We start from the raw sequence: 12,749 nt of genomic DNA on the forward strand, positions 1-12,749 counted from the left end.
AATAAAATTCATCAAACCCTAAGATTATGATAGGAAAAGCCTTTTCCATCAGCCTCTTAGCCACCTTGATAAGAGACCCCTCTCTTCTTACCTCCAATGTCATTATATCCTGAAGACAGGAGAATGGCCCAAATAGGGGTGATTGTACCCTTGCTCCATATGCCTTGAGATGAAACCGTCTGCCCCTTCACCTGTTATGGCATCATCTCCCAACACTTTCATGAAGGTTAAACAGGAGACTAAAAATAAATGTGATAAGAGTCTTTTCAGTTTTCTGGATCTGGGCCTTCAGTACTCTGGTTGTTCAGCTGAAAGGGGTTCTTCAGTTATTTTTCTTGATTTGACAGGAAAATTTAAAAAACATTCTTTGGGCCACTAAAAAATTTTTTCTGCCCTCAAAACTCCATTAGTCTCCATCTGTCATCTGAGATGTTGTTCTTGCCTCTGTATCACTTTTCAGCCTTTTCTATTGTTTTGTCATCGAGTTCTTATAACTACAGTACCCCACCTCCAATTTCTCCACACAAACATCCCTATGAACCATGAAAATGAAATAGCAAGAATATAGCATGGATGCACTAGCCTCCTCGAGATGGATTCCTTGAGATCCAGCATCAGTTTTTTTTGTTTCTTTTCTTTAGGCCTGAGGCACATGTTAATTCACGAAACAGCCTTCCTGAATTTGTTCTTTGGACCATTTTATAAATATTTGTCAGATTTTCTGCGAGAAAATAGTTTTCTTTTAAGCCAGTGGCTCTCAATGGGTGCCGTTTGCCGCCGAACAAAGATATTTTGGATTGTCACAACTTGGGAGGTAGGGGGTTGCCGTGGGCATCTAGCAGGTACTGTTAAGCACCCTCTAAGTCACAGTACCTCCCCCGCACAGCTGCAGAATAAAGAATTATCCAGCCCAAAATGTCAATAGTGCTGTGGTTGAGAAACCCTTTTCTAGGTCAAGTGGAAGAATGTTATGTGGTCATTTGCACTGAGAGTTTGGGGCATGGGAAAATTGCTACTGAGATACACAGACATACAGAAATACGTAAATATATATAAATTCATTGTTGGAAGCGAGGATCCGGAGTAAAGAAATGAGTATTTTAGGAACTTGTACCTAACTCAAAGTTCTTAAAGAATGAGCACATATGGGAAGAAGCAGACGGTAAATAAATTTGTAAAGGACTTAGCAAAGAATGTTTTTAATACTAAATCAAAGACTCCAGTGGGTTGAAACAGAGGTAGAAAATGTAAAGGCCTAAAGAAGCCAGTTTGGTCAAGGGCTTTGGAATAAGAGTGTCCTCTGTCTGGTCTTAAAAATCATAAGAGGAGTGACTAGAACTAATGGGGTAACGGATATGCTGGCCTCCCATGTGGCAGGATATGGCATAGTGTCTTTGATAAAATTTGCTGCTACTGCCACTTGCATGCCCGCTGGAGACAAAGCTGGGTGTCTGAGAAGGGGAAATTGAGAATGAATTCTTCAGTTTAGCAATTGCCCCAAAGCCTACGGCAACATGGTAGTTCCACTGTGAAGGCCTCATACTATGGTGGATGGTAGATTGTGAGGTGGACCAGTTTATTTGAGTAAACGCTAGGGAAAGAACTACATTTGAGAAAAGAATTCGATTTCTAAAAAGAGCCCTAGCGTGGTAGTCAGGTATGTAAGCCTTAGAGCTAGATGGGGCTAGATTCAAAGCCGGCTCTGCTGTTGGCCTTCTGTATGATCCTGGACAACTGAAAACCAGTTGCATGAGTACAATTTACTTCAGGAGTGTTTCCATGTTTCCATGCTCTTTGTAACTGAAATATACTTTTTCTCCTTTAGTTGCTGGCCCAACACTGGAAACTTTCGTGGGAGCTAACATTAACACCATTCTTATCACCAACCTCCTCAGTGGAATGGACTACAATGTGAAAATATTTGCCTCCCAGGCCTCAGGCTTCAGCGATGCTCTGACGGGCGTGGTGAAAACATGTAAGACTGATGTCCTGTCGCCTCCGCCCCCACGTGTGGTTTTGCTGCTTTGTTTTCACTGTGACTCAATCCTTGCTTCAACTTGGCAGTTGGTTTCCCTTTTCCTCAGCATTGCCCTTTCTGGATGGTGTTTCATGGAAAGAAAGGTGTGCTCCTCACTCAGGGCTGTCATTCAGTGCCCTGGTTGGCAGGCGGAACGTCAGCCTGGCGTTCAAATAGACTTGGTGGTGGCAGATAGGAATTCCTTCTGGAAAGTGTTTGTTGGCATTTTTCAAATTAGGTGAGATTTTCCAACCAGCCTGTAGCCTGACACAGCCAATGCCAGTCAAAAGGACCATGGGGAAGATTGCCTTTTCTCAAAACCTTTGCCCCTCCCCCTTCCACACACACACACACACACACACACACACACACACACACACACTCACACACTTGCCATCCACAAAAGATACATTCACCACTCTAAGGACTTTCTTCTCTACCTTTTAAGGATTTGCATGCTGTCTGCATACCATCTGGGACTTCTCATTGGCGTACCCCACTCCCAGACACCCATGTCGTAATGCAGGGTTTTCCAAACTCCAGCACGTGTGTTCCATACTCCCGATGTTTGTTATACTTCCACACCATCTGTTTAATATATTTCTTTAAATTGACTTAGGACAGTTTTTTTTTTTTTTACTTAAATGCTTTTCAAAACCCACATAGTTACTCTAAACAGAGACCAGTATTTTTAATGACCGAAATAAAAATGGTTTGGCTGTGTGCCAATTAAAATCATCGTGAGTGCTATCCACATTACGTGTCCCACATTTGAGAATGATAATCACGGTGTCATCAAAAGTATAAGCCTTAAATCTGCTATTTGTTAGCTATGGCCTCGAGCAAATTACTTAACTTCTCTGAGCCCAAGTTTTTTCTCAACTCTGAAATGAAGATAATGATAACCATTTACAGGCTGACTGTGAAGAATAAGAAGATAATGTATAAAAAGTGCCTACCATATGGCAAGCACTCAAGGAAGAACCGCTATTAATTATCGTAATAAGTGTACTTTGCGCCCCTGGCTCATATCTCACCCTCATCGCTAATCAAATAACTAATCTGATAAATGGAATTATGCAAGAATGGGGCAAATACTAAACCAGACCCCAAGCCGCCTATATTTGGCCACCTGTATTTTATACACAGCCAGCCTTTTTGTTAGAGGACACTTCCTGAATTCTCATTTATGGAGTATCTTGAGACCTTAAAGTCTAGATACAGAATCAGTTTAATCTCAAAAGAAATAGTCTCTGTCTTCAGCAGATCTAGGAAGCCTTTGGCCTGTGGTTCTGATCTCGTACTTGGCTGTCGAAGTGACACTGTTCTGGGCACTATCATCAATTCCAAGTGATTTCCCTCTGTTGTGCCAGGATAGCAATCCCACAGTCCTTCCTGAGGAACATCTTACAATCTCTCATGCCTTTCCCACCCTCTATCTCCTCTCTCATTCTCTAGTTTATCTTCATTTTCCTCTTGTGATCACCCTTTCTGTCTGTGCCACTTCTTCTATCTCTGAGTTTTTTATTGGTCTCTCTTCTCCTTGCTCTTTCTTATCTCTTTTTATCCCCCTCTCTCTGCTTCTCTCTTTCTTCTGTTTCATCCCTCTTCTCTCCTTTAATAAATATGTTGAGTATTACAAATATAATTTCAAAAGATTGAGAGTATTGAATTGTTTTATATTCTGTTCTTAAACTAAAAATTAGATGGGCTTATTCCTTTTCTCTCTCCCAGGCAAAATAAAACCCCATACAATGGCAAATAAACTATTTTAAGGTGTTTTTTAAATTTAGTACAGTTATATACATCATTACTGATTTCCTTTTTTTGTGGGGAGAGAGGGGTTGTTTGATTTGTCTTAGGAAAAAAAAAATCTTCCCTCTCTGATCTAACAGAAGGGAACAATGTAAAGATGTAAATTGTGACTAGACAAGATTATTTTTACCATCTTGAGAAAATAATTTTAAGCTACTTTTTATTTTATGAGATATCTAAGAGAAAAGGAGAAGTAAGAGAAAATGATATGGATGGAAGTCAGAGGTCATTACAGAAAGTAAATATTATTAATTTTCTGCTTTGCTTGGATCAAAGTGATAAACACTGGAGGCTTACTCCCCTATTGTATTGGAGAAACAATATTTTTACTGCTTCCAAAAATAACCTTTATGTGAATCATTTTTGTGTATCACAGTGTTCTAAGATTAATAGGGATATGTGTTTGGTTTTTTTTAGTATTTTTCTGTGTCAAATCTTTCATCTTTAAATTTTCAAAAATTTATTCATTCTCACTCAACCATATTCTGAAGGCCAGTCCTTGTGAAACTGGACTCCTGATTCAGTAAAACTTCCATTTTATCTACTTTGCTCCTCCCTTTTATTTAAACCATGGCTACCTTTCAGCGGTTGATAAGTACATATTGTATTTAATTTTATTATTATAAAAGTATTATATATTAATTGTGGAATATTTAGAAACCACAATAAATAGAGAGAAGATTAAAAATCACCCATAATTTCATCATTCATTGCTTCTGGTCTTTTTCCTGTGAATATATATTTCTTTTTTTGTTTACCAATAACAGACATACCATATTATACATGATGTTTTGCAACTACTTTTTCAGGTCATAAAGTAGTTATCTTTTGTGCACTAATTTATTGTGAGTTGGATTTCCCACCTATGGGGGTGGATATTTGAATTCGAATTTTATTGCGTTAAAGTTAATTTCAGACTTGGGGACATTTGTGGCATTATCTGCAGTGTGACATAGTTATGTCTCTCTTTTATTATAGTGTTTTTGGGTGTGACCAATCTCCAAGCAGACCAGATTCAAATGACCAGCTTGTGTGCTCGGTGGCAGGTGCAGCGTCATGCCACTGCCTACAGGGTCGTTATAGAGTCCGTCCAGGGTAAGTGCGACACATCACGTATGTTTTTGTTAAGCACTCAGGTACTTAGTTCTGTGCGAGTCACTGTGGACAACATACAGGTAACGTTAAACAAGAGCCCTCTTCTTGAGGATGCAGTATTGTGTTATGGATCACGCAGGATATGGAGTCAGAATGGCTGGTTAAGTCAATTATTTAACCTCTCCAAACAGCCTTTTTCTCATCTGTTAATGGGTATAACCATAGTGCTGACCTTGTGGCATTCTGTGAGGATTAAGCTGAGGGTAATCCACGTAAAGCACTCGCGACAGTGCTTTGCACACATTAAGCACCGAGAAATATTAGCTCCTACTGGTAGGAGGAGCTGAATAGGGGGACTAACGTACATTGAAATTATATGGTGCCGTGATTTTGGTATTTACTCCATGGGGATCTAGGTTTGACTTTAATGTTTTTCTTAGTGATTCTTTCCACTTTTGAGGATAATTGGTGGCCGACAAACCCTCATTCAGGAGATGGTCTCCTGTATCTATGCCATTGTGGACAGGTGCTTCAGCGTTACAGTTCTCAAGGACATCTACAACTCAGGACTATGTTTCAAAGTTGAAACATTAAAAATGTCTCCATATTTTCATTAAAAGTATCGAGAACAATAAGAAAAGGCCAATTCCCAAAAAGTGAGTTTCTAGGAACTGTTAATCCTCTTTTCACGTTATCAGCACGGGTAATATTCAGAAGATGAGACCGAATGATGAAAATTACTTTAATCACATTTGTATTATCAGTAGAAAAGGTATGTCTTGTTATTTTGGGGGGATTATAGGATGCACCAGAGAATCCCATAGGATTTTTTTTTTATCTTTCAAACTTGCTAATAAAATTGTTAAAAATTTTTCTATCTGGAAAAATGATCTTGGTTTCCCTATCTTAAAAAGCAGAAGGAGCTAATTTTTTGGGTCTGAATAAGACGGGGTTTAGTCTTACATCCCTGGCTATAACTACATTCAAAATGCAGAAATCCCACTTTTGATCCAATCCAGAAAGTGGAAAGCACAGTTTAGTAGAGTGCAGGTAGCATTTGGAAACATCCTGAGACTATGAGAATAGAGTATGAGCAACAGGAGAGGAGAGTCCTGCCAACGCCAGCCAAGGCATTGTCTCCGTAGACACATTAAGCCGCTAATTCCTTGATTTCCTGTGTATAGTCATCCCTTTAGCCTGTAAGGATCCCTCTAGCTGGACATTGGCTAAACATATGGGAGTGGCTTTAATCTGGAATAAACATTGAGTAAGGGAAAGTCAGGACAAGTCACATGGACTTTGTGGTTGTATTTAACATAACTTATGGGATGCTTCAGCAGAACTAGATGAAAGATATGCAGTTATTTGAGAAACAACTATAAAATCTTGAGGAGTTACGTTTCATATATCTTTATACATCTGGATAAGTCACGCTTTAATGTAGAAAGGTTGATATTTAATGGTAATTCTTAATCTTTAAAAACAATACTGTGTATAGGGGCCATCCTGGTGGTGCAGGGGTTAAGTTTGCACGTTCCACTTTGGTGGCCTGGGGTTCGCCAGTTTGGATCCCGGGTGTGGACCTGTGCACTGCTTCTCAAGCCGTACTGTGGTAGGCATCCCACATAAAAAGTAGAGGAAGATGGGCACCGATGTTAGCTCAGGGCCAGTCTTCCTCAGCAAAATTGAGGAGGATTGGCAGCAGATGTTAGCTCAGGGCTAATGTTCCTCAAAAAAAAAAAAAAAAAAATACTGTGTATAAAAATCACACTCCCAAACTACCCCACAATACTTTTATCCTTTTATATTATTAAGAAGTTGACATGAAGGGACATAGGGTCCTGGGGATATTCATTGTCTTTCATAGAAATTATAATTATGTAGATTGACATAAAGATGTATCAAAACTGGCTTTCTCAGTGGAATTAGTGAGATCCCTAAGTATTTATTATTAAGTGCTTTTAGTTTATCATATTTGCAAAATAACCTTGGGATTCTTATCAGAGGATATGATTGATGTGTCTGATAACATGGTCTGGTAATCTAAAACCTCAATAAGCTCTTTCTGAAGCCAAGATCTTTGCTACAAAAAATGAGTCTACGTTTCCTTCTTATCTTTAAGCTAAGTTAATTTGTACTCCCTCAGTGTTATTTTCAGGCTGCCAAAAACAGCTTCAACTGAGCTTCAGTAGTCTCAATTAAACAAGAATGAACAAAACTGTTGTTTCATTTATTTTTCATCAACATTTATACCCGGGAGATTTATGAGCCCACTTAGCCTACATTTCATTCACTCAGTTGTCTAACTGAATGTTATTAACCAACTGGACAGCAACAGATTCTGGTTGACAGCCTCGAAAAGAAGTGTTGGGCTGGGGAGTGAGTGTGGGGATAGCAGTAGGCAAGATGTTTAAATACTTTAACGTATACAGTTGAGGTCAAGGAATAGTCTTTCTGCTTTGGAGTAGGGAAGGATTTGGTTGAATTTCTTTATCTTACAGGGAAATGTGATCATCATTCTGATCACTGCCTTCGAAGGACTTGTGGTCAGATGCCCATTCTTCCACGGACAGTTCAGTCCCAGAGCCCCCACTGTTTTAACTCTATAATATCTCCTGTTGGCTATATATGCTGTCTCTGGAGAAATTTCAGTTCTTCCACCCCAGAGGAGACACTAGAGGAAAATGGGACCCAACTCTTCTATGTGATGGAGAAAAGCTTTATCCCAGGGTGACCTATTTCTGAATGCCTTTGCAAAATTCCTAGTGTTTGACCAGTAATTTTTCCAGTTCTTTTTGTATATATATTCCCCGTGGTCTGGTCATGTGTACTTTTATTCTGAGATGAAGTCAGTGGAGAGGTCTCTGTTCTAACCATGACTGCTGGTCAACTTTCTTCCCTGGGCTTCCGTTTCTCTAAAATTACTTCTTTTGAAGCTATTACCGAGGTAATGCCTACAAATTTCCAAGATTTTTGTGAATAAAGTAGCCAAGCTGTATCATTCAATGTTTGTTTGTTTATAAGCGGCAGAAATGCAGATAACAGGGACTTAAGCAAAAGGGTCAATTTATTGGCTAATATAATGAAAATTTCAAGAGTATCTGGCTTCAGGCATATCTGGATCTAGGTGTTCAAATAATGTCAAGATTAAGTCTTAATCCATCCTTCTGCTCTGCTCTTCTCTGCCTCTCTGCTAAACTGTGTGAGCTGGTGCCAGTCAGATCCAGAATTACATCCGCCCAGCTTCCACTTAACAGTCTAGGTGAAAAGAGAGCTTCTCTTTCTCAATAATTCCAACAAAAGTCCAGGAACTGAGTCATATTGGCCTAGTTTGGGTCACATGCCCCTAAATCTGTCATTGAGTTCAAGGGCGTGAAATAAACTGACTGGTTGGACCTGATTGCCTCCCACCCCTGTATGTGGAGGGGGAGAAGGGATTTTTATTCAGTCCTTCCCAAATCATAAAGACCAAGAGTGGGGAAGACTGGATTCAAATAAAGAGGGATTAGGTGCAAGACAGGCAAAAACAACAGATGTCCTCTACCCGTGTAAATATTATGACATTTTTTTACAGCCAAGAAGAAAAGAAGGAATGATTACCAGAAGGATAAGGTCCTCTAGGGGAGACCGAAATGAAATCTGCTCTTGAATCAGTCATCCACTTGCCAAATTAAATTGTAGGCTTTTGACTAATTGTAGGACAGAACAAAGTCAGAGACTTCTGGTTGGTCTTGGGTAACTCAGAACCCCACGAGAGTTTCCATTAGGTCTGCGGATGCTTTAGAGTCCTGTCTCTCTCCAGCTGTTTTTGAGTTGACTTGGCACCTGAAGTTGAGTATTGCATTTCCCTTTAAGTTCGTATATTTATATACCACATGGGCCCAAATACTGTATTCCCTCCATAATCCTAACTTGGTGAATTGCTTTGTGGCCTCCTTAAAAAAGTTTCAAAGGATGCTCAACTTGTCTTTTATCTTTAGGTGTTAAAATGTCAATTTTGCGGTGTCATCCATTAGCAAAGAGAGAGAATTACAGGACATTAGAGAGCCTACCTTACCAGACACCGGATCCAAAAAAGAAAGGTCACATGAAAGAAAACCTGTTCTCGAGATTAAACTTTTTTGAAGCAGTAACGTTACAATCGGGGGGTAAGGGTATTTGAGAAACCTGGGGAATGGAAGCATTTGTATCATAAAAATTTCAGCAGAGTATCCTGGATCCTGGATATTCTTTGCTTCCCGATCTCAGTAACTACTCATAGGACATTTTCGTCAGTCACGTCGGAGCCATCTTTATCAGCATGATAATAACCCAGAGAATGGCTTTAGCCTTGCTTCATAAGAATAAATGCACAAGACAGAATTTTTTACCCTATTCAAAAAAATAAAATAACTCCCTACTTTTGGCACAAAGGGTTGAGGAAATTAGTCATTATTTGATCAGTTTAAATATTTTCCTTTAAGGCAAAGCCATCAGATCTGAATCACACATGCCAAAAGCAACATGGAAACACCCCCATTCATGTAACCCCTCTTTGTTAGTATTGGGAATCAAACCAACTCTGTTTCCCATTAATTTTACATTGCCTGTTCCAGTTTTCCAATGATTGGTAGATTCTTTTTGTTTGTTTTAGCAGTAAAACCCATTTATATTCTATGGGTCTAGGGTCTATAAAGTGCATGGATACCCATGAGAAATAAGAGATGACAGAAATCACATTTCTAGAGTTGATTCCTGGAGAGTCCCTGGGAACTTTTGTGAAGATAGGTAAATATGATCCATGTAGGATTTAGGAAATGTTTGTATCACAGGGTCTCACAGAAGCCTGCAGGAGGCTCCAAAGTTGTGGTTAAGGGTTAGAAAGAAGCAGCTATTGTGGAGCACTGAGCCTGGGAACGCAAACTGAATGTGGACATCAGCAAAGCAGAGCGCAGGGTTTACTAACATTTTCTTACTATTGAACTCCTTTCACAGCAATATATAGTCTCAGAAACACCTTAAGAATTTGTTTATTTCATCATTATGTAAAACATATGATAAAGAAATTATTGAGGTAGACCTTAATTCATTCTGAACCAGTATATTACTAAAGATTATATGATAAAGTTCACTTTTGAAACTCTTTAATATTCACAATTATAAAAATAAATTTCAAATTCCATTTACTAAATGGCTTTAATTTCTTTACATTTTTAAAATCAGGATTTAATCATTAACAAAATTTTAAATGATATAAGTCATGTTTGTTCTGATATATGTATATTGTAATATATATGTTTTGTTCCTATATATATTGAAATATAGATTGAAATTTACTAGGTATTATACTTTCAAAATAGACAATAATCACTATTTAACAGTTTTGCATTTCATACTTAAAAAAGCAACTGGTCTGTTTTTATGTTTTCCATATTTTGTTTATATTTAATAAACTGCAAATAACATTTTGAAAGAGTTCTTTTTAACCACTAAATAATATGTGTAAGGTATTTAATCAATGCAGTTTTTTAACAGTGGTTTTTAAATTCCTGGAAATAAAGCTATATAGGGCTTTGACTAGATGGATGCAACTTATGGATCAGATGAAGGTCAATCTAGAGGGAAATTTGCATAACTGTTCTTTTCGTGGTAGCAGTGGTTCTTCCTTTTACCCAATTATCCATGTGGTAAAAAAAAAATAAACATGCTATGCCTATGAAGAAAACCCATTTGAAACTCTTTAGTAATGAAAGCCATCAAGGCAGGCAGCCATGTCCAAAGGGGTGATATAGCCCTGAGCTGTAAGGGGTCCTTAATCTGATCCCCACAAGCTGTCATATTTGCTTATTTCATATGGACCCGGCAGCTCTCAAACTGTTTCACTTTGAAAAACCATACAGTTCACTTATATCATTTTATGATCTATTCATGGAAATTAAGCCAGCATCCTCTGAGACTGCGCTCTAGAGTTCTGATTTAAATTTCAATTCTGCTACTTAGCATGTGGACTTGGTTAAGTTACTAACTGTTCTGGCTTTTGGTTCCTTGTCTTTATAATTATAAATATTATAAAGATCAAATGAGTTAATAAATATAAAATCCTTAGAATAGTTCCTGGCACAAGATAAGTGCTCATTAAATGTTGGCTGTAATTATCTTTGTTGTTATTGTTATCGTTAAATACCAAACACAGAACCTGGCACGTGGTAGGCCCTCAGGAAATGATGAATATAATTAATCCAGTTTCCCCAGACTCCAGACCAAAGGACCAGTGCTAATTCCTCCAGAATGGCACAGCAGTTGTGCTGTGGATGTGGGCATGAAGAAAGGAGCCAACAGTTACTCAGGTCTGCCAAGTTCTTTGGGCCTCTGTCGTGGTGGAGACACGGCAGAAAAGGTGCTATGTGGAAATGGCTATATATGGCACGTCTCCACGGTAGAACAAAAAGAACTTTGGAAGCAGGAGTCAGTAGGCTGAGTTCTCCAGCATGTATGGCCCTAAGCACTTAAGCACCATGTCCGATTTCCTCACATTATGATTTTAAAAGAATAGGAAAAGATTTTTGAAGTGGATCAAGGGAGTTTGAAAAGCCTCCTCTGAGCTCCCTAGGAGTCTCCTTTGCAACTGAAAGAATCATGGGCATCAGTTAAGAATCAAGCCTGAGAACTGGGAAATTAGGTAGTCTGCACCCATGGAGGAAGCTTCTGACACCCTGGAAGCCCCTCTTGGCCCACAGGCATAAGAACTGCCCAGAACCCTACAGTTTCTAACTCTATACCTCTATCTTCAGACCACAGCCAAGAAGGGCATCCTGTTGCCTGGTAATAAGTTGTATGGGACCAAAAGAATGTATCTTTTTATGTCAATTTGTAACTGGTTGACTGTATTCCAGAGAATCCTGTTAAATAAAAGGGAATTCTGATTATTAAAAAAATAAATATACGTGCCTCCACACCTGTCCAAAAGATCAATTAAGATGTTTGCATATAATTATATACATTAATAATTCTCCATTCATTAGAGGGCTCATCTCAGGAGTCTTTTAACAGTGAAGTCACATTTTGAACGTATAAAGTGTGATTTTCAATTATAAAAATATCAATGGCTGTCTTAATTCTTTAGAAAAAGATACAATGCCTCAAAGTAATATGATTCATTCTGGAATTATGTGATTAGGCCATGCATATTAAGCATTTCAGAAGCCAATCATCTATTGATGGCTGTTTCTAAAAATAACATATGTATATGTTTTGTTTTGTTTTTATTATAGATACAAAAAAGCAAGAAACCATTGTGGGTGGAGGGACAACCAGGCATTGCTTCTACGGACTTCAGCCTGATTCAGAATATAAAATCAGTGTTTATACAAAGCTCCAGGAGATCGAGGGACCTAGTGTGAGCATAATGGAAAAAACACGTAAGTCGAGTGTGCTCTCTCCTGATCCCCAGCTCCATGAGCAAACAGTATTTTAGGCATCCTCTTTCAGTTCAAAAACCTTATTCCATTTAGAAAAATATTAGCTATTGCTGCCCAGGAATATCTGTAATTCCTGATAAGTCACAGAATTCACTGCATGTGGCCCATTGATGTCAGTTATATGTTTTTTTCCAGCTTCCATGTGTTTCCCAGGGGACTTTAAGGCCACATGATGGCATAGTGCTCAAAACAATGATCTATATTGTGATCTGTATCCATAAGGAACCTTTGTGGTATGTGGAATGTGAAATGAAGTTTAAGGACCGGGTTCTGACATTAAAACAATGGCATACTACCACAGCCATGAGAATGGGAATGGAGCCAAGATGTTCCAACTGGCTGACCCTAGACATTGCCTACTTAAG

At 38.6% G+C, this 12,749-nt stretch overlaps 1 protein-coding gene across 2 annotated transcripts in view; it reads left to right on the forward strand.

Annotated features, from left to right (window-relative positions):
• The window catches only part of COL14A1 (collagen type XIV alpha 1 chain), a 218,905-nt gene that overhangs the window by 108,327 nt on the left and 97,829 nt on the right, over positions 1 to 12,749 (forward strand). For both annotated transcript variants that reach the window (XM_014855292.3, XM_014855291.3), the window contains exons 22-24: positions 1,826 to 1,975; positions 4,811 to 4,927; positions 12,178 to 12,324. In XM_014855292.3, the coding sequence (XP_014710778.1) occupies positions 1,826 to 1,975; positions 4,811 to 4,927; positions 12,178 to 12,324 (414 nt within the window). The remainder of the gene's footprint in view (positions 1 to 1,825; positions 1,976 to 4,810; positions 4,928 to 12,177; positions 12,325 to 12,749) is intronic.

Source organism: Equus asinus, chromosome 12 (genome assembly GCF_041296235.1).
Source record: "Equus asinus isolate D_3611 breed Donkey chromosome 12, EquAss-T2T_v2, whole genome shotgun sequence".
Classification (NCBI taxonomy): Eukaryota; Metazoa; Chordata; class Mammalia; order Perissodactyla; family Equidae; genus Equus; species Equus asinus.